We start from the raw sequence: 21662 nt of genomic DNA, 5'->3' as shown, positions 1-21662 counted from the left end.
CACAGTTTAAATTCTACTCCAGCTACTCTCAGACGATGATGTCCACAATATATAATATCAGATGAAACTGGAATGATAAATGAGTCATCTCGAATGGCCTGTACGGCAGTAAGAAGCAGGTAAAATTTTCACAATGGGAATCCTCCAAAAGAATAAATATCACAATTTTACAAAATACATCACAGCGAGAAGGTCTCTAAGCATCGAACTCGATCAGCTTAAAATCTTAGCTTTAATATATGGTAGCTTCAAGGAAATTCATCAGAGCAAGTTATATTTTAATTAATTCTAGCTATAAAAATTGGAGAGCATTAAAATGACGTCTTCAGATCCTAATCACACATCCTCAAAGGGAAAAAAGGGCTACATTTGACTGCCGATACCTGGTTCATTCCCATATCATAACTCATTCCTAGAACATCGTAAAGAATCATTGAGTCATGGTGGTCCTCCACAACAAAATACAAGCTAAGACTTGTAAAAGGTGGATGATTTCCTCAATAAACCTCTGCTAGATGAGATGAGCTTTCTTTAAGAACCTGATAGTTCTGCAATAGTATGGCCATATGGATTCAACATAGTCTAGATACTTTTCAACTACCCAATCTTCAAGCTGCTTAAATTTTTGCCTCAAAAGAGCTTTATAATCCATCTTCTTGATGCGAACTATAGGCTCCCAGAAATGCGAGAAGATATACGCTTTGAGCTTCCCCTCAGCTATGTAAGTGTAAACCAAAAGGGAGTAAGATGGTAGATTTCTTGCCAATTGAATTGCCTGCATGAAGATATAGAGGTAGAGCGCACACAACCCCTGGATAACCTTTATATAGAGAGCCACGATCAGCGGTCCAAGAAACCACAATGGCTTCAACTCACTGGTAACTTCAGCTCCATACCTCAATTTGACTGACAAATACCAAGGTATGCTGCAAGATGCCCATATATCAGCTTGATATTAGATATGTAATGTATTTCACACTTTCTCCAGAGCCAACAATGTGAGAGTAACTACCAAAGTAAAATGTAACATAATCCTAACTGAGCTAATGAGCATGGAAAAGATTAGTCTTGTTTTCTGAAGATATTCAAGAAAGAACTTATTCCACCAAGCACATGATATGAACTTCACAAAAACCTAAATAACAATGACAACAACAACAGCGCAACAGAGTAACTTATAGCCTATCAAATGCAGCTTAAAAAAAATATAAGAAATAAAGGAACTGAAATGGTCCAATGCTTAAATTCACTCCATTTCAGAATGTAGATGCTTCACTTAAGTGATAAAAGAAACAGAAATTTAGGCAGAAAAAATGGAACTCACAATATCAGTAATGGGATAGATATAGCTGCATCCAGACCCACAAAGTACACAAGTGCAGCCTTCAGCATTTTCCCTGCTTTTGTCCTGATTTCTTCATGTGGGCTTTCAGAGGTTGTAGTCTGGACTGGTTCTTCATTGATGTTTTTATCCATAGTATCACTTGATGTCTGTGTCCGCAACATAATTAACCATTTCTTGAATAACCTTTGTATAGCTATGGATCCAATCCTAGTGTCCCCCCTATCTGCATCTTCATAAGATAGTCGATGCTCTTGCACATCATGAGGTTCTGATAGAACATCTTCTCTCTCCTGATGTGAGTGAGAGAGCTGAACTTGTGACTTGGGAAATTTTGACCCACTGTTTTTGCTTCCATGTTCATCATTCTGGGCACTGCCTTTGAAACATAACACTTTGAGAGCTTTCCTCTTTGGCAAAATAATAGGTTGTTCTCTGAGAAAATCCAATGAGGCATGATTATGATTGACATGATAATGCGGGAGAAGATGTTTACTTAATTCAGTGGACGATAAATAAAAGGTTAGAAGTGCAGCAAACTGCAAATAAGTACATCATTACTACCAAGTGATAGGACAAGAACATTCACAAAGAGTGACATCCAACAGGATGATCAAGGAATTTATCTGAACAAACAAAGGCCCCTCAAAAGATAATTGAAATCCTTCTCTAATAAGAAAGCATGCAAACATAGTACAAACTGGTCAATGTAGGGTCAGCAAGGGCAAGATGTGCACAGTCTTAGCCTGCTAACACTAACTGGGATCGTTCCCTTGGCTCAAACTGTGAAACCAATGCAAATGGGGCAAACAATGTGCTTCAAAAGACTATAAAGAATAGAAATTGTGTTTAAGGTACACTTAATGGACAAGGTCAATAATCAGCAATGCTTCAATAAGCTGCATCACTAGATTCAAAAGGCACACAAGTAAAGCAATGCAAATAGATACAACAAGCCAACAACTAAAGCAAGAGGCAATGACAAGAAAATTAACCAACAATGGCTACAGAACAGTGAGCAACAATACTGCTATAAACAGTCACAACAGTGGACCAGGACAAGGACTCTTATGCCTATGGGGCACCAAGTTGCTACTTGCTAGATAACAACAAACTATTCCAAGAAAACTACAGTGCGTATACATTATACCAATATACGTGATCAAATTTGCATTTATTATATCATCACCCATTAGGTTAAATCAACTTACATATGATAATGATATGATGGTTTAAGTTTCAGATTCAAGTTCTTTAAGTCTTACCATCACTCTGATGAACAATTAAAGTGAAATCAGTGAATAAGTTCCAATGGTGTTGTAGTGATAAAAGTAATGGAAGACAGATGGACCTCGCTTCTGCTACATTTTGACATGTTACTATAAATCAAATAAACAAAGGTACAGAAATATGTCTAGGTATACATGGAGACACAGACACACATGCCTGCGTGTAAACAGTTGGAGCTAACTATTTCATTAAACTGTTACCAGTTATGATAGCTAATAAACAGTGCATAAATGCCACGTTGCAATCACCCTACAAAATTAATACAAGGTAAATAGTTGTGCATAATATAACTGTATAAATGAATCTCACCTGGAAAGGAACCGATGCTTCAATGGCACAAACTCATTCGTTGTACATACAAACTGAAAAGCCGCAAATGATCTCCGGACAACCCCACTAGTAGTTGCATTATGTCTCAAGGAAAAGGAAGAGCGTGAAACCTGACATAGATGAACATAGGTTCCACTAAAGAGTGTCATCTATGTAGTTCGATGATAAACAAAGAAATCACTATTGAAACAGCAATACTGAATTTTGTGTAAATATTTAGTTCAAAGTAGTCAAGTTTGCTGAGGGAGTAATTATAAATTTAAAATGTGTCCTCGGCAAAGTATGTTACATGCCTGTGTAGGCTGTGCTATCAATGCCATTGTCCCCATTTCAGCTTCATTTCTCAACACCAGAAGACGTGCAATTCTGGCCCAGAGTTTCCTAAATCAGAAGAAATCCATTTAAACCCTTTGGGAATCAATTAAACTCTGGGCTTGCATTCCAAAATTGCAAAACAGGTACAGAATATGGAGAAATTAAGAAGTCTCAAAGAGAGGCAACCAAGATCAATCCCTTATATTCTTAGGCCAGAAAGGCTCTTGTTTCTTCAACAAGTCTGTTGAGATAAGGCAAACTTAAATTTATACAGTATTACTTTTTACACTATTGAGCATCATATTTTGGGAAAGTTTGATTTAAAACTTCTCAATTCTAATTCATGTAAAGGGGAGTAAGAACCTGCTAAGTTATTTCTTTTCCATGTCTAAGATATGACCTATCTAACATATGCAATTCAATTAGAAGGAGACTAGAGCTTGTCAACAGCAATAACTAGTAAATTAGTGTAAGACCCAAACGCTTATGACCTGGTGGTGATATCATGGCATGCTTCATATACTTATTTTAGCAAATCCAATTATTGTTAATATAGCTGTATTCACTTACATCTAAAGGATTACAACTAATGACCAATAAGAAAACAAAGGTTAGATGGCGATGGACCATGAATAAATTGTTCCAAGCCACAATGGCAGTAAATTAATAAAGAACACTTGAGCAAGCTATGGCTCTTTTACAAGTTCTTAGTTAGTTTATAAAGCAAGCCTCCTACTAAAATGGAATATCACGGAGGCATATGGTTTCTGAGCTGATACATGTGTTGCCTACAATTCTTCTATTTTCGACCACCTAAAACTTGCAAACTGCATTCAATGGTCCAAAAAGTTGAAATTGGAAATCCTCCTCCTGTAGAAAGTAAACTAGCAGGATCTTTAATCTTTCATTCTCTCCAATCTCTACGATACCAACAAGATATCAAATCAACTAAACCTACATCCACGCATCCCCAGACCTTCAAGGAGACACAGTTAAAATCATAGCAAAACTTGGAAAACAGATTAAACCCCCTAAATCAATCACCCAACGCGAACAAAAGCTTGGAGCCGGATTCAAAAGAGAAATCGAAACATAACAAAGAAATGACCCATACCTCAATGACTTCCGGCATAGCTTCCGCCGTTGCCGAAGCTTTTAGAATCGACGGAGAGAGGTAAGAGAAGGAGAGCAGGAACAGGAAGGAGGGAGAGATCTTATCCTCTTCGACGTTTATTGCTTTAGGGCCGGGCTAGGTTCGACTCGGTCGAGCTTATTTATAGGCATCCGGTTCGGGGCCTTCCCAAAGATCCAACTCCAACCCGACCCAATATCTCTTTAAGACGAAAAAGCTCTGGCCCAATCCAAAAATAATTATTGGAGAATCTAATTAACTCTTTTTTTGGTGATTATTTTAACTCCATTTTATCTTTTGGATGTTCACAGTTTGACCCTAATTTTTGGTTTTATTGACTGGAAAGAAAAAGCTCTTCTGGGTTTTTTCTAAAGAAGAAATTTACCTTCAGTCTTATGGATCTTCATGATCAATAAAAGATAACTATAAACTAGTCATTTTACGGCATTTTCATAGATTTATATAAGTAATTATAGATATTTTACTAATGCATCCCCTAATTAGTCAAATAATTTGCAACTTAAATTTATCATGCACTCAAAATTAGTGAGTTTAAGAGAGAAACCAAGGGTGTCAATTGCCCCGACACTCATTTTATATTTAATACCTATGTTTTTAAGACCAATATGTATTTTTTTATAATATATTTATTTCCAAGGCCAATAGAGAAATATCATAGTAGGAGTGGTAATCGGGTTAGAGTAGTTCGGTTCTTGTCAAGTTATGTTATTACAATACAAATACGAATATGACTTATTTATTAAATGAGTAAATTTCTAACACGGTCCTTGTTTATCAAATAGGTTATCGGATTACAGGAGTTATTCAAAATTTTATAAATTATTCTGGTTGTAAATAATTTTTTTTAAGTTATTAAGAGTTTTTTAGTATTATAAATAAGATTATTTTTTGTATTATAAATAAGAAATTAAGTTATAAAAATATTATAATGTGGTTAACATGTTGAGGTAATAAATATAAATATGATCCGTTTAATAATCAAGTTAGACATATTTAAATATTAAAACTTTTATTTTTATTATATGATTAAGTGTAAATTTTCATTGTGTTATTGTAAGTTTGAAATCTATTGGTGCTATAATGGTATGCAAAATTCGATAAAAATTCCTTAAGGAATTATCATAGAAACAATGTTAGTTATATTTTTTGTTGACAAAGAAAAACAAAACAATGTCAACTATTTAGATTTTTTTTTGTCAAAAACTGTTTTAAATATAGCTTTTTTTTTGTAATAATTTAATTTTGCGGCCACAAAAAAAATTTGTGATTATAAAGTAAATTACCTGCAAATCATTTTGCCAGCGTATCAGGTTAAGACGTGTGTCTTTCGCATGAGATTTAGCCCAATTGTTAGCCAGCCAGGCCCAAGGTTGATTTAGGCTCATTTCTCCTGTGGACTTGGGTAGGTGACGTCAAGTCCCCCAGATTTCTATCATAAAGTTCATCGTTATAACCTCCGACCACCGGATCAACGCAACCTTCAGAGCCGACATATCTCTGCTATCACTTCCAGTCTCGACACATCGCTCCTTATTTATTCCTATCGAGTCAAGATAAAACCCTCAACTATCTTCTCTCTCTCTGCATCTATCGGCGGCAATGGTGCAGAAGAAGCCCCACCGCTCGCCTTCCGACGACCCCGACGTCCTCTCCCACACCCCGCTGCAAGCCGTCCTCCTCGCCGATAGCTTCGCCCAGAAGTTCCGCCCCATCACCCTCGAGCGTCCCAAGGTGAGAATCCAGAACCCCCCGAAAATCCTAGGGTTTCCATGCTTGATACGATTTTGATTCCGATCTTTCCTCTTCTCTTCCTTCTTTTAGGTGTTGTTGCCGTTGGTGAACAGCCCCATGATCAACTACACCCTGGCGTGGCTCGAGTCCGTCGGCGTCGAGGAGGTCTTCGTCTTTTGCTGCGCTCACTCGCGGCAGGTCAAGGACTATTTGGACAATTCCGATTGGGTGAAGCAGCCGGGTTCCTTCTCCGTGACGGCGATCGAGTCGCGCGATGCGATTAGCGCCGGAGATGCTCTCCGCGTCATCTACAACCAGGGCTTGGTAAGTGCCGCAGCTTATTTTTGTGTTATTGGATTTTAACCATTATTTTGAGTGATATTAAGACAAATGCCTGCGGCATACCTAAATTATTACGATAGAGGAGAGATTGAACCTAAATGTCATTAGGGATGAATGAAAGCCTTAGAAACAAATGGTTATTTGCTGAACGCTGTTGTGTTCTTAATGGACAATGATCTTACTAGTCCTTTTCCGATCAGACAGTAAAAGTGGTGGATTTCTATTTGTTCAAACTGTTGAGATATATGTTCTATATGTTGTCCGGACTATTTTCCGTTGGACTTAAATGTTCCTCTCGTCAGTTAAAGAAAAAACAAATCATGAGCTTGAGGCTATTCTGTTTTTTGAGAAATTTGATTTCTAAAATTCAGGAGTGCAATTGGTGATTGGAACCTTTTTTGGAAAGAAAGTCGAGTATTCTAGTGTTTAGTTATTGTCTTGCTACGAAAAGATATCCAAAGTTACATACTTGCCAACTATCTTATATTGTCTTGATTTTTCTTCTTATTTATCGTGTTTCCTTTTGGTTGAAAACTATGAGATTCTCATGCTTATGTGACATAGATCCGTTACTACCCTATCAACATCCCTGTTGTAGTGCAACGAAGGAAATTCGATGATCAGCGCTATATCTGTGATTTGCTTGCTTATAATGGCTTATGTGGATTCATGATTTGTGGTCCTCTCTGTGTGGTGTGGTGCTTTTTGTTAGACATGTTATGGTGTCGCTTTACTCAGTAACTTTCTTCTTTATATGAGAGCCAGGCAGCCTAGCAAAAACCACCTGTTCAAGATATATGTTGTTTGCAACGCAAGATTTTTCAACTTCTGTTTATGTAAATTGCATGCTGTTAATTGTCATAAAGTAATTTTAATTTTTTCTCTCAGATTTCAGCATCCATAAGTTGATCTAGAGGTGCGAGCCATTGCACTTTATTCAGTTGATTACAGTTGGCTTGGCTTATGCTGCATACTTGCATTTAAGGATATGAGTATTTTATTCTATATTTTTATGTATATTAGTCTGTTTTATTTGTCTGTTTGTTTCTGTAGGACTATACATATGTTGTAATTTAATGATGATATTGTTTCTGTAAAGATGGATAATTTGTTTGTTTTTCTTTGAAGATCCATGGAGATTTTGTTCTCATAACCGGTGATACAATCAGCAACATGAGCTTGACGCAAGCACTTCAGGAACACAAGGAGAGAAAGAAAAAAGATCCGCTTGCTGTTATGACCATGGTTATCAAGCGGTCTAAGCTTTCCTCCTTGACACATCAGACTCGTCTTGGTAATGATGAAATTGTGATGGCCATTGATCCTGAGACAAAAGAGCTTCTATATTATGAGGACAAGGCTGATGACTCCCAGCAGCTTATTTCTCTTGATAAGATGTTACTAGCCAATAATCCTTCTCTTTACTTGCACAATGATAAGGAGGTTTTTATCCTTTTTTTACTTCCCTTTTATTTTACAACAACATTTTTATCTTTGTTCCTAAAGGCATGTTGACATGCATGATAAATATTTGCATAGAACAAATGCTGGTATTATCTATACAAAGAAATATGAACCACAATCACATATTTTCTGGGAAATGCAAATAAATTGAGGATATATGATGTCATTTAACTTTTGAGGGTTTTTGTTGTTTCTTTTTATCAGTAGACATAGTTACTCCTTGTTGTATTATATCCTAGAATGTTTGTGCAGTATGTTTCCTCCCATCTAATGATACAAATGCTTAATTGTTGACATACAACTCTTGCAAATTGCACTGAACTTACTCGAGCTGGATATTTTAACTGGCAGTCTTAGCTATTATTGTACTTTTTTTTTGTAAATAGAGAGAGTCATCTTTGAATTTCATATGTGCTCTTTTCATCTTCCTGATGGCATCATACTTCTTTTTATATTTGAAAAGTGTATTACAAAAATGCTATGAAATATGTCTCATTGGTCTGTGTTTTTGTTGGAGAGGAGATACATTGAAGAAGATTTTTCTTTCCTTTATTTAGCCTATGTGAGCTTTGTTTTCTCCATTCACTGTTTTATGGAAAAAAATTAATCTTTTATTTTGGCTTACTTTATAGTAATATCTAAATTGTTTGTGCTATTTTGTTGGAGACTGCTACTTTGGGAACTAAGAGTTTGCTTTGTGCTATCTAGTGTTCATTGAGATGGTGAATCTGATGTTTTCGTGATTGAGAATGGTTATGTATCCTGCAATCAGATGGAGGAAATTTATTTTTATGGAACACTACACTTCTATTTTGGCAATAGAGTCCGTAGATATAGGAACACTACACTTAGTTATTAGTTTTCACCCCATAATTTTCTTCATGGATTCTGAATACCATTTTGCGTGTTATTTCTTATTATATAACCTGGACCCATTGTCTCTCTATGCTACAACATGCCAATCATATGCCAAATTTATTTTGACTGCATTATCACTCTTTATTTGCAACATAACTACAGTATGTTGTGGTGTGCTTCATTATGCCTTTATAGGTTACTAAATTTGTAATGTGCCAATTTTCAGTTGCCTAATTTTTAGAGGGATATATGCCACTGGTGAAATTTGGCTTTCTGCTGCTAACTGGGTGATATTGTTGAGAACACTAAATTTTGTTTTCTGACTCAAGGACTGTGTAATTTATGCAGGATTGCTACATAGATATTTGCTCTCCAGAAGTTCTTAGTCTCTTTACTGACAATTTTGATTATCAACATCTTCGTCGTCATTTTGTGAAGGGCCTACTAGTTGATGATGTGAGGTCCTTTTTTCTGCAGCTCTATATTTGATTGGTTACCTTGAGCAATCATTTGTATGTAATATTTATTGTCACATCACATGGACACATTAGGGAGGATTATTTGTCTATTATCTTCTCATCTATTTTATTTTTCCATATGGGGCATTGGATTCTCTAGATTTTTTTTCTTTTTTTGACAGAATGGATTCTCTAGATATCACCAGAATGGATTCTCTAGATATTTTACTACATGGTTCCTCCACTTTATGTTTCTTTTCTTTTAGTTCATAGAGTAATTCATAATATAGTTTCTATGTTCTTTAGTTATATTTTGGTGCCAAATAAAGTTCGTGCTTACCTGTGATGTCCTAAAGTGCCGGTTCAATTTGTAGCTGGCTAAAGGTCTGCACAGCTCATATGCAGCATCATGTGCATGTCCTTTCTAGAACTTACTAAAAAACACGAAAGTTAAAGGGCAAGTAGTAAGTTAGAATACATTATCATGAAAGAACATATGTTTATCAATTAGAAAATGATGCATGGTTGGTAATTTATTGAACTTTAGTATATAATGGTGGTCTGATGGACCCTCATACTTGAATGCTTAACTTGCTTCTCCTCTGAGCAATATGACTTTACTATGTGAAGATTCAGTCATGGGTAGTCTTCTAAGTGCTGCCACTATATTTTTAACCTTTATGGAGACATGGAGACTAACATTAACCTTATTTGAATAAACATATACATGAAATAACCACTAAAGGCATATATACATATATATATTAAGTTATTAACTCACTATTGCTCTTACGTATTGCTTCTAATTTGTCTGCTAGTTTGTTGAGATTGATTTCTCATTTATAGGCTTCCAACTGGAAATGAATTCTTTTGACCAAGTATTATCCCTTTTGAAAGTTGAGATTGATTAATTTAGGCCTGTCTAAGTTATATATTATCCCTTTTGAAAGTTCTATCTTTGGTTTAGATCATCATTTGACCAAGTATCACAGTTTCTGCTTTGTATAATCTGTTTGTTATTTCTAGTTATACCAACCCCTAGTTTTTATGATATTCTTATTATCTTATGTTTATCCTTATTTATTTTGGTGACTGCCAAGGCATCTGTGCCATTACTTAAGAAGCTCTTTTAATGTTAATTACTTAATTATGTTGGATGCCAAACTTAGAGCTTGCTTCTCTTTTAAATGATTATTCCTCTGGTTGCTAATCATCTTCTACTGCAAATATGTACTTGTTGGTATACATGTATTAAAGTTTTTCGATGCATAGCTGACTTATTATCTATTAATTGGTCTATTCAGCTAATGGGTTACAAAATATTTACTCATGAAATTCATTCAAGTTATGCGGCAAGAATCGATAACTTCAGAAGTTATGATACAATAAGCAAAGACATTATTCAGAGATGGACGTATCCCTTTGTGCCAGATATTCTGTATTTTGGGAACTGTGCGCAGATGAAGCTGGATAGGCAAGGAATTTACAAGGCACCTGGTAAGTAAAGAAAACAATATTCAATTCTAGTCACTGTTAGTCACAAACAATATTCAATTCTAGTCACTGTTAGTCACAGATAATATGTTCAGTCAGAATATCCCTTGAGACTGGTAATTTTCTACATTTCATGGCAATTATTACCATTTGCAAGAGGCCATTTTGTCATGGAACATGTTTTTCATTTGTGTGTATTCCTTGTTCTTATATCTGTCTGCTAATGATCAATTCATATCTTATAGTTGTTTGGTGCGTTCTTGATTTTGCTTTGGTCAACCTATATACCTATGCCCAGGAATATATACATATATATAGGCAATGTAAGAGGTACTAAAATTTGAGGACTAAGACATAAAACCTTATAACTGATATTAGTATAAGGTGTAGACATTTTTTTCAGTAAGTGCTTCACTGTTATATTTCTTGATTTGGGCATGTAATATATCCTAGAAATAGATGAACTAAGAACTTGTAGTTGAGCTTGTTGCCTTTTTTCTTGGCATGGTAGTTGTGATAACATTTCTGGATATTAATGCATATTTATTTTAGTTTGTAATTGTTCCTTCTGTTAATGGTCTGCATCTTTGTTTTTGACTTAGTATGCGTTACTCTTCAGAGGTTTGTCTTTCACACTTTGCACAAATTCGTGCATATTCATTGGTTGGAAGTGGAACTAGCATTGGCGACTACAGTGTGATATCTGATTCAGTTGTTGGTCAAGGGTGCACTATCGGGCGAAATGTTTCAATTCATGGCTCCTACATATGGGATAATGTCATTATTGAAGATGATTGCAAAATAAGTCATGCAATAATTTGTGATGGTGTCCATTTAAGAACTGGAGTTGTTTTGGAATCTGGTGTCATATTATCATTCAAGGTATATGGTTTTATACCCTGCTTTTGTAAAAGTTTATTTGTTCCGAGTTTGAGGATCAAGGAAAACTCGTATGTTTATATGTTTAGATTAATTTAATATGTAAGTTGATATTTTGTATTAACGATGGCATGCCACAGGCACGAAACGTGCCGATCACCGACCGACACGGCATGGCATGTGTAGTGACACTTGCCAACCGTGCCGTAGGAGAGGGAGAAAAAAATGTAAGGGGCTACTTACATTCACCGTCATCGTTAACCTGAGCTCTCACCCCCATCGGGTGCCCTAGCCCGAGGGAGGGAGGAAGAAAAGCCGAGAGAGAGAGAGAGAGGGGTTGGTTATTGATTAAAAACTTAAGTTGTGGATCCGGATTGCGAGTGGCGATTGACGATGGCAAGCTCGATGACGAGCGGCGAAATTACTAGGAGGCACCCCCCTTATGCCACGTGTCGGTAAGCCACCGGCACAGCCATCCATGCGCTACATTAGTTTATTATCAACATTGTCAAATATGACGATGCACTCATGTATACATATCCCTAATTATACTCTTGTCGTAATTGGCATATTCAATATCCAAATAGTTTATGTACATACATGTGTGTAACCTTATGAGTGTTCATTAAAAATACATGTTCGACATATAAGCTTTGGTAATGCATTCATGTAAACTAAAAAGTTCACTATGCAATATGCTTACTGAATACCGACATAACTTCCCGACATTTTTGGCAGTTGAATACATGTTCTAACTTTTGTCAATTTTGCAGTTTTGCCATCCAAGATCTGTGTTCCTCCATCACTCATGTTCTAATGTTGTAAACTTCTTTAGAATTAAACACTATCTTCTTTTGCAACTAATATAATCGTCTTAAAGAATTTAATTATATGGAGTAAAATGTTCAATTTATTCCTTATGCAAAGTCCATGCTTCTTCATGGATACATCATATTATATGAGCATGGGTAGCCCAATACGCTCAACCTGACTAGCTTGACTTGCTTTTTCTCCGATTGGATCAATACAATGTTGATACCCACGAAATAATAATATATACACATGTATATTTTTGTGCGAAATCATATGTTCAACTTATGTGTCTCAATTGTTCTTATCCTGGTAAGTCCAATTTGTTGTCTTCTATTATGGTCCTTTCTTTTATATTATTAAGAAATTTGCATATAACACTTTGATTTTAAACGAAATTATAGTTTACACTTTACATTTTTACTATTTGCAAAATCGAGCCCTATAATTTATCAAATATGTGTAAAAAATACTTTTTAGATTTGAACTAACATCGTGAGAATATTCTATTAATTTAAAATATTTCATTTCTAAATGACTAAAATGCCTTTAGTATATGTTAGGTTTAGTTGAATTGAGTGTAGTTGGGTTGGGTTGAGTTAGTATAGGTTAGGTAAGTATAACTTTGGCTAATGATATTTTCGTAATTTTTTTAGTATGGTTAAAGTTACTCAAAGGTTTAATTAAGTTTGTCTAACTAATCTAACAATAAGATTTTTTTTGTACATATTTACCAAATTATAAGGCTCTATTTATAAATAGTAAAAATATAGGGTGTAAATCATAATTTTATTAAAATGCAGACTATCATATGCAAATTATACTATATTATTTTATCGTCCTTTTTCTCCCCACTGAAAATGCTTCTGACAAATGTAACTCTCCAGGTTGAAGTTGGGCAAAATATTCTTATTCCTGCATACTCAAAAGTTTCGCTACTTCCTCAGCCATCCAAGCAAGACAGTGATGAGGAACTTGAGTATGCTGATGCTAATAGTGGAGTTGTGGAAAGTCCATGTAAATGCTCATGCTTTTTTTTCTAGAATTTTTTTTTATCTTGTGAAACCTACAGATGACAGGCTTAAATATAGAGAACCTCTGTACTTTTTGCTATCTTAAGTATGAAACTAAACAAATATGCTGCTGGGGCTTTTGCAATTTAATTGCATTTGATTTTTTAATTTGCAATAATAGACTTTAATTTGATATAAATTGTGTGCATTCTAATATAACAAAATATATATTGAGTATAGAAAAGATATGCACTTAGTTTATATGCTAAATTAAAAAACTAAATGCAATTATATTATAAAAACCTCTATGCTTCTAGTAGGGGAAATCAAACAAACATCTGAAAACATAGTTTATTCTCTACATGAGCCAAGAGCATAGTCAAATACTAAGAGGTCCATGCTTTTATATTACACTTAGAACATTATTACATCTTACTCTTACTGTAGAAGATATTACTTGGGTAATTAAATGATATTTTTTGGGTATTCTATATTTTGTAATTTGTGTAATATCTTATGATGATGTTCTTGTTGCAGCTATTACTAGTATCATGAATAGTAGAAATGTGGATCTCGCTCCTATTTCATCTGATACAGAGCAATCAAGTATGGCTGAGGTATGCTAAGTAGTCTTTAATTCCTTGTGCATCTATTATGCTCACTTTCATTTTGAACCTCATTTGTTGTTAAATTTTGGATTTCAAGATGTGTCCTCTCTTGGAATTGCAGTTCAAAGGATAAGAAGCTTTCAAAAATATGAGAAATCAAGGATAATGCAATTAACTTGTATTTTTTTTTCATAGTTGACATCTGCTTCTTCCTTTAAAAAAATAAAATAAAATAAAACTCTGGTAAGAATATTGTTCATCTTCCATCTGATTTTTATATAGGCAGTAGACCTATATCTTTGTCATGGCTTGAACTTTACTCGATGACAAGAGCTTATTCTAACTACGCTTTCTCCTTTTGTTTGTGTAGCTCTCTGCATTTGTATCATATTGTGCACCTGATTTCAATTACTTTTCTTCCCAACATATAGTTTTATACTTATAGAAATCTCTGTTTCCTAGGATGGAATCTCTGGGGTTGGTTACATATGGTCAACCAGTGAGATGGGAAATGAAGATGACTGGAGGTACTCAATAGCTCCAGTTCCTGAGGAAAAACTTATGGAGTTATCTCATGGTGCTTATGATAATCATGATACCTCAAATCAAGAATTAGGTGGTATGGCACCTTCAGGAGAGCTGGTACCTGATTCAGAGGGTACTGAGTTTGATGATGGTGATGGAGAAGATTATAGAGATCCTGCTAAGTTTGAGAAGGAGGTAAGTTATAATATATATCATACCTGTACAAACTTGTCCTCCTTGGGTGTAATGTCAATACATTTTTCACATTTCAGGTGGAAGAAACTGTCCAACGAACTTCGGCTGGAGTTAGTCAGGAAAATTTAATACTAGAAATAAATGCTTTACGGTAATCCTTTTCTTTTCTTTGTCTGGTTATCTTGATGTATGAACTGTTATTTTTTGCTGAAGAGTATCTCTAGGAATGTTCATTGCATGTGATGAGGGTTTGAACATTAATCTCTTCTTCTGGTACAAAAATGCCTGGTAGTCAGAATGCTAATGGAATTAGATATGCTGGGTATAATCCAAGAAGTAATACACTAAATATAGACACAATCCTTGTTGCAAGGCAGTGCATACTTCATCTGTGGAGGTCAACAATTCCTGTTCCAAAAATGCCCATAGCACAGATAGACTTGCCAATGGTACTGTAAAAATGCGGTGGTATACACGGTCGTATTATATTACCTAACGTTGATTTTGCATTACTTCAGAGGGCATGGGAGAAAAAGGTCTTTAGTCAATTCTCCGAATCCTGACTTCCAAGTTCAAAGAGACATGAACAAAAGGTTGATTATGGATGCTCTTTCAGAAATTATAGCATATACCTATTATTATTTTCTTTTCATGGTGATGACAGCAGGAGAGAATCTAATACAAAAGATTAACAACAAGAAACTTTGCTGGGTGTTCTGATGAGCAAGCAACTCTTATGATCTTAACCTTCACATTATATCTTATGTTTAGACTTTATATCCATACAAAAATGATGTAAGTTTCTAAATGTACACTGTTCTTGTTTGTTCAAAATAATGTTAGTTTTCTCAATTAATTATGTCATTTTTTCTGATAATCAGGTTGTCATACAACATGTCGCATGCAGACTGTGCGGGAGCTTTGTTTTATTCTGCAATGAAAAAGGCTTTAGCAGATGCTCGATCCTCTAGTAGTAAGTATTTATTTGGTAACTAGAAAGTTGCAACTCTTACACAGTGAACTTACAAATGTTTCTGTGATTTTCATTTGCTTTGGAAGTTATACTATTCATGTTTTAGAGAAAAGTCACCTAGATGCATGCTTTATTCAACTATCCTCTTATTATACCAGTTTCTCACACTCACATCCTCTAATGCACAATCCCACTATACCTTTCCTCTCTATTATTTCGTTGTTCTAAATGCTCCAGCCAGTTAGTCTTTTCTGAGCAACTTTTACTGACCAACATTCTCGTGAAAGATTTCATGGTATTATTGCTGCTGTTTTAGTACTTTTGCATCAATTATTAAGTTTTGTGGTTTATGTTACAAATCATGAGTATCGAGAGCAAACATTGAAAATAAACAATGTTATTTAGAAATATGGAAGATTGTAAATGGTATTGTAGCAAATTAAGACATTTTAAATGCTTGAGCTTTGATGTGCTCCACAACTTTGTGGTGAAATTTTATTATGCCATTAAGGAGCAATTCCTATTATATGAGGTACCGCAGAAAACTTTAGCAGATTATTGTTAGTTGCAAATAGATTTTATGAGAATAGTCATTGACTCATTTCTCTTTTGAATGTTCTTTTATTTTGAGGATTTCAATTTTTTTTAATTTGCCTTTACAATATTATTTGTCTGCAGAGAATCTTCTTGCGACTGCGAAGGATGAAATAGACAAGTGCAAGGATCTTCTGAAGAATTACCTAAAAACTGTAGATGAAGAGGTAACTTTCTGGCAGACCTATTTTGGTTATGTATTATTCTAATCCTATAATATTACTGCTATGCTAAGCAGAACGTTTAGAGTTTCTCTTTGATTTATTTACTTATGTACACCTCTTCCATTTATCTTGTCTCTTTGATATCAACTAAAACCTAATGACTATCACGGTCAAATGTTTATATTCTCCAATGATACTTATTATTTACCTCTTTTAGGATAGACTGGCATTCTTTTTGTGACCCAGAGTTTCTGTCTTTTACATGTGTCCTGAGTTTGGGTTATTTATACCCATATTGTCACATCTATGTGCAGTAAGAAAGCTAGACTGACTAATCTTTGAGCTCATAACCTCTTTCAATTATTTTGATCATTTCCCTTTTTATGTTCTTCCAGATTGAAGTGATAATGAAGTTTGAGGAGATGTGCCTAGAGACTGCAAAAGATTTTTCTCCATTGTTCTCAAGGGTAAGCAAAATTTTCTATACTGGATAATAATATTATACCTCGTAAGTGAAGAATATATATTTACTTAGGAGTGAAAGCAAATCGGATACGGATTGGATAGTGCTCAAACCACATCCGGATTCAGATATGGATTCAGATACGAATATTGGACGGATAACAAAATTTAAAGCCATATCCTAAATAGACGGATATGGATAATTTTTCGGATACGGATCAGATAATTTTTTGCATACAGGATCGGATCTTAAACAAATACGAATCAAATTTTAAGCGAATTGTGACCTTTCTTTTGGAGACAATTAACACAAAATATTAAGAATTTCAAAAGAAATTTCTTTTTTGCATGTCAAAAACACATAACTTTAGCAAAATCAATCTTTAGAAATAATGTTGAACACATTATTAGTAACAATATCAATATTCACCATTTAAATAAATAAACTAAAAATTATAAATCCTTTAAAAAGTATGCGGTTACACAGATATCTGATATCTGTATTCGTATCTGAAAAATTATATCCAACCAGTATTTGTATCCATATCCGAGTTTTCTACCTGTATTCGAATCTGAGTATTCTCTCTTAGTCAGTTTATTATGCATATTTCTTTATGATTGGGTTTACATATACACGTTGATGTACATACAGAAACAAATACACACATGTAAACATGAATAACTACAATTGTGGTGATTCCATTATTTTCTGCTTGAAGACCGTACATTGTCTATTTAGTAGTATTATTCAGATATCTGATATCCGTATTCGTATTTGAAAAATTATATCCAACCAGTATTTGTATCCATATCCGAGTTTTCTACCTGTATCCGAATCTGAGTATTCTCTCTTAGTCAGTTTATTCTGCATATTTCTTTATGATTGGGTTTACATATACACGTTGATGTACATACAGAAACAAATACACACATGTAAACATGAATAACTACAATTGTGGTGATTCCATTATTTTCTGCTTGAAGACCGTACATTGTCTATTTAGTAGTATTATTCAAATGTCTAATTATATCACAAGATTCTCTATTTGTTAATAACATATAGACACTTATAATTGGTGGGGCGGGAAGAGCAATGAAATGTATGCTAGAATAATGTAGAAAGTTGTTAATAAGTAGGAATAAAAGTAAGTACTTGAAATCCAAACATTTTTAATTAAGTGGAGAATTTGAAAATAGCCTCTGGTGATGGTCAAAGAGATGTGGAAAGGGTGGTAATCCTATTTCCTGATCAATTGGCTGGCATGGAGACTTGTGAAAAACTATTTTGCTTAACTAGAGCAAGATAATCTTAATCATTGGATGCTCGCAATGTTCATTGACCATGTTTCTGGTTTAGAATGTTTGATATCTAGGGTATGTATAGAGAATATGGCTAGTGGTGCTACCCTGGTTTGTCATATCACAATTATCTAGAGCACCACATTAATTTCTTGAGCATTTTATTGGGTTCTTCAATTCTTCATTTGATGGATATATGTTTTATTTCTTCTTTCTAATAGGTACTGCCATACCTTTATGATAAGGATGTTCTATCAGAGGATGCAATTTTGATGTGGGCACAGGAGAAAGAAGGAGCTGATGAATCTGATAAGATCTTTGTTAGGCAGTCGGAGCAATTTATCACGGTATGTAATTAAGATACATCCCTCAAAAGGAAACTACAGTCACTTGAAGTGGAACCATAAAAGGAAATAAACAAGCTGGCATGCATTGCCCGTTTCCCTCCAGACTATTTATTCTTATCATCTCTATGATTAGCACAAGCCGGACAACACTTTTAAGTTGTTATTTTATGAAATATTTTTTTATCATATTCGTCTTAATTTTTTTTGTAATAAATTCATGCATAATTTCCCTATATTGGGTGCAGTGGCTCAAAGAAGCTTCTGAAGAAGATGAAGATGATTGAAGTTGTATTCTTCACGGTTCAGTATTCTAGCACAAGATGAAAGGTTTGGTCAACTAATTTATATTCTGACGAGGTTTTGGAGTACTAAGGCATACAAATAAATGACCTTTTGGTTTTCTCACTTTCTGAGCTAGCGGGAAGGGAAATTTTGTTTACTTATGTTGTTGATTAATTGACAAGCATTTGGCTGAGAAAACAAGTATATCTAGATAGCTATTTATTATCTAAATTTCTGGAACAAAGGGACTCGTCCGGCCTTTTCGTCATCTCACAAAGTCACCCTTGATATGGAAGTTAGTCAGCATGAACGGTGTATATAATATTGTTGCAATTTGTTTCCAAGGCAGCTGGAACTCTCTTCTCTAGTAGGTCTCTCTATGAACCTCTGGAAGTGCTTCCAAACCATCAAAGAAAGGTGGTTTTGGCGTACCACTTCTGGTAAGAACGAAGAGCATCGGAAGGTTGGAAGTATTTTGGATGGCTATGACCCTGCCTAGTTTTCTACCTGTCGATTACTTTTGGTATCGGTCTTATCGATGCTTGCTTTATATATTGTACTCGTTGCACATGGCACTTTTATTTTCTTATGATGAATGGCTTGGTTATGCGATTATTGCTTCTTCCTCTAATTGTCGCATATTCTTTTTGAAAATGGCACTATCATTTTTTTTTAAATTCTGGCAGTTGTTAATGGAACAAAGTCGATCAACTTTACTATTGACCATGCAACGAACACATCTTAACTAGTTTGTGGGTCTCTACAACTGTTTAAGATCGTTGATTTTTGTTGCCAAAAAGTATCCTTTCCTGCTGTGTTGCGGCACACTCTTTTTAATTTACTGCGGCCGTTTTTTGAGGCCACTCTATGTGACCGTATTGTTCTCAAAACAAGCAGGTTCATTGATCGTTAGCAGCTGGACTGTTCTGGTATGTGGGCTATGGTCCTGCAACTATTACTCCGGAGCAAATGTCAACATCTGAGCTCTATGTTGTAGCCCACCCTTTATGCGACCAGGGCTTCTACTTGTCTACCCATCTTCCCTTCTTCCTGTTCTACCCATTTTTTTTGTTCTTTACATTACTATTCAACTTTTATCTGATTCTATGTTTACTTTAGGATGGCTGGGAACAGTAGCCAATAGCACATAACGTATGTTGCAAATACTATGCCAGGTTTTTCGTCCTAAGAAAACTCAGTGGGGGTAACTATAGCCCATTTCAGCGTATCACATATTAGGTTACAGAGATAGTTCGAGCACCCGAAGATCAACTGAGACAAGATATAGTCATTCTCATCTATGAGCATAGCAACAGGAAACCTAATATATTCATCGGTTTCTACTTCCAACATCCTATAAGAAGCGGGAAGATGGCTTCAAAATATGCCTGAGAGAAGGTTAGCGGCTGTGGAGAGGGCAGCTCCGGTGATGGCACACTGCGCGACCTGCTCATGAGAAGCATCGTCAGAGACCAGAGCCAACGTAGCCCCGGTAATTGCTCCCGCAACGGCACTATTCTTCTGCAAATAAAATGAATAATAATATCGTGTCATAGTTACACAATTTAAAAGAGCAAATTAACAGGAAGGATATGTCTATAACTCCAAAGTCAACGTATGTACAATTACAGACCCAATCGTGAGATCCTCGCACTTCCCTTAAGCCGTATGTCAAACCAGAGTATACACCAGCTGCCATTCCTGTATTAGCAATGCAGAGCTTTTTTTAAAAAAAGGCAACAATACCAATGCAGAGCTTTTTAAAGAGCTAAAGAGAAAATTTCAAGCTACTAAAATTCCTCACCCCATTGGAATGCCTCCTTTCCAGTACTTTTTACCTGAAGAAATCACCACATTACACAGAACACACAGATCAAGCTACTGATATATACTACATATTAAAATACAAGAGACTCCAAATTTCTCTCACCATTGCTTCCAGCGACTTCTTGCAGTTCTCCCCTGCAACTCTCGACCAATGGCAACATCGTTAGTGCTCCTATAACCAAGGGGGAGTTATATAATTAATATATATATGATCCCGATTCTCTACCTCTCAGATCCGAGAACCGGTGCCTTTTACTCCTCCCAATTTCCGGCACTCTACCGCTGTCCCATCCCGCACCTATAACGATAAATAATTTAGAGCGTTATTTCACCGAGCGATGAGCAGATCCCGAGTTAAACTTTACCTTCCACCGCGATGAAGTACGACTCCCGCGAGACCGCTTGGATCGCCCCGATCTAAAGCCAAGCCGCCCGAGGGGCAAAACAGTCAGATAAGCTAAATTAGCGGCGAAGGGGAGTCGAAAGGATAGATGGAAATGACGAGAATACCCCTGCGGCCTTGACGAAGCTCTCGGCGACGCGGTTGAGGAGGGGGTGGCCGAAGTCGAAGAGCCAATCTTTCTCCATGCTTCGGATCTCGTCCAAGAAGGTTCGCCCGCTTCCGACTACTAACTAGTATCACTTCTTCCGGTGTGAAGAGCGACATGAAGTGTGGCTAAACGAATTGCTCTTTGGCGTAAGCAGCGACTGCCACGTGTGAATCCAATGATGACGCGTGTATGAAAAAGGAGCTTAGTCCCGACGCTTGCGTGTAACTCTCCTTTTGAAAGCACGTACATCAATAGCCACTATCCTCTTGCTATGAGAATGGCCAAGCTTGGACTCCAACTTGGGTCGAGCTTGGATGGTTGATTCGGTTAATTAATTTAATTACTAGTCCTACGTT

The 21662-nt window shown here is 35.6% G+C and overlaps 3 protein-coding genes across 4 annotated transcripts; 1 reads left to right on the top strand and 2 right to left on the bottom strand.

Annotated features, from left to right (window-relative positions):
- Positions 1-125: 125 nt before the first annotated feature.
- Positions 126-4527, bottom strand: LOC140782584 (uncharacterized). Of its 2 annotated transcripts, XM_073129222.1 has the most exons (5): positions 4392-4527; positions 3256-3343; positions 2942-3072; positions 1325-1777; positions 126-926 (listed from the first exon to the last, which is right to left on the bottom strand). In XM_073129222.1, exons 2-5 carry the CDS (start codon positions 3289-3291, stop codon positions 512-514), a joined length of 1035 nt encoding a protein of 344 aa, XP_072985323.1. In that variant the 5' UTR covers positions 3292-3343; positions 4392-4527; the 3' UTR covers positions 126-511. The 2 variants fall into 2 exon arrangements, with proteins under 2 accessions (XP_072985323.1, XP_072985324.1); XM_073129223.1 differs by lacking the exon at positions 3256-3343 and having other exon boundaries at positions 4392-4521.
- Positions 4528-5876: 1349 nt separating this feature from the next.
- LOC140782152 (uncharacterized) lies at positions 5877-19543 on the top strand. Its single transcript, XM_073128582.1, has 15 exons — positions 5877-6161; positions 6252-6485; positions 7632-7946; positions 9174-9281; positions 10588-10780; positions 11397-11659; positions 13354-13483; positions 14017-14096; positions 14550-14807; positions 14885-14958; positions 15689-15780; positions 16459-16541; positions 16934-17005; positions 18521-18646; positions 18892-19543. Exons 1-15 carry the CDS (start codon positions 6030-6032, stop codon positions 18928-18930), a joined length of 2199 nt encoding a protein of 732 aa, XP_072984683.1. The 5' UTR covers positions 5877-6029; the 3' UTR covers positions 18931-19543.
- A 561-nt stretch (positions 19544-20104) lies between these two features.
- On the bottom strand, positions 20105-21424 carry LOC140782407 (outer envelope pore protein 16-2, chloroplastic-like). The gene is made up of 7 exons (XM_073128944.1): positions 21266-21424; positions 21121-21172; positions 20982-21053; positions 20859-20890; positions 20733-20766; positions 20562-20629; positions 20105-20449 (listed from the first exon to the last, which is right to left on the bottom strand). Exons 1-7 carry the CDS (start codon positions 21341-21343, stop codon positions 20306-20308), a joined length of 480 nt encoding a protein of 159 aa, XP_072985045.1. The 5' UTR covers positions 21344-21424; the 3' UTR covers positions 20105-20305.
- Positions 21425-21662: the final 238 nt, after the last annotated feature.

Source organism: Typha latifolia, chromosome 2 (genome assembly GCF_019914945.1).
Source record: "Typha latifolia isolate L0001 chromosome 2, TyphaL0001v2, whole genome shotgun sequence".
Taxonomy (NCBI): Eukaryota; Viridiplantae; Streptophyta; class Magnoliopsida; order Poales; family Typhaceae; genus Typha; species Typha latifolia.
This window is presented reverse-complemented; position numbering and strand designations above follow the sequence as displayed.

Bases quoted from the DNA above. Each gene is read 5' to 3' on its own strand.
- LOC140782152 (XM_073128582.1), top strand. From the start codon at position 6,030: ATGGTGCAGAAGAAGCCCCACCGCTCGCCTTCCGACGACCCCGACGTC. The intron at 7,947-9,173 runs GTTTTTATCCTT...TAATTTATGCAG, and splicing joins ACTTGCACAATGATAAGGAG to GATTGCTACATAGATATTTG. The intron at 16,542-16,933 runs GTAACTTTCTGG...ATGTTCTTCCAG, and splicing joins TAAAAACTGTAGATGAAGAG to ATTGAAGTGATAATGAAGTT.
- LOC140782584 (XM_073129222.1), bottom strand. From the start codon at position 3,291: ATGGGGACAATGGCATTGATAGCACAGCCTACACAG. The intron at 3,073-3,255 runs GCATGTAACATA...CATCTATGTCAG, and splicing joins TGATAGCACAGCCTACACAG to GTTTCACGCTCTTCCTTTTC. The intron at 1,778-2,941 runs GTGAGATTCATT...GGATTTTCTCAG, and splicing joins AAGCATCGGTTCCTTTCCAG to AGAACAACCTATTATTTTGC.
- LOC140782407 (XM_073128944.1), bottom strand. From the start codon at position 21,343: ATGGAGAAAGATTGGCTCTTCGACTTCGGCCACCCCCTCCTCAACCGC. The intron at 21,173-21,265 runs GTATTCTCGTCA...GCTTGGCTTTAG, and splicing joins GCTTCGTCAAGGCCGCAGGG to ATCGGGGCGATCCAAGCGGT. The intron at 21,054-21,120 runs GTAAAGTTTAAC...TTATCGTTATAG, and splicing joins GTACTTCATCGCGGTGGAAG to GTGCGGGATGGGACAGCGGT.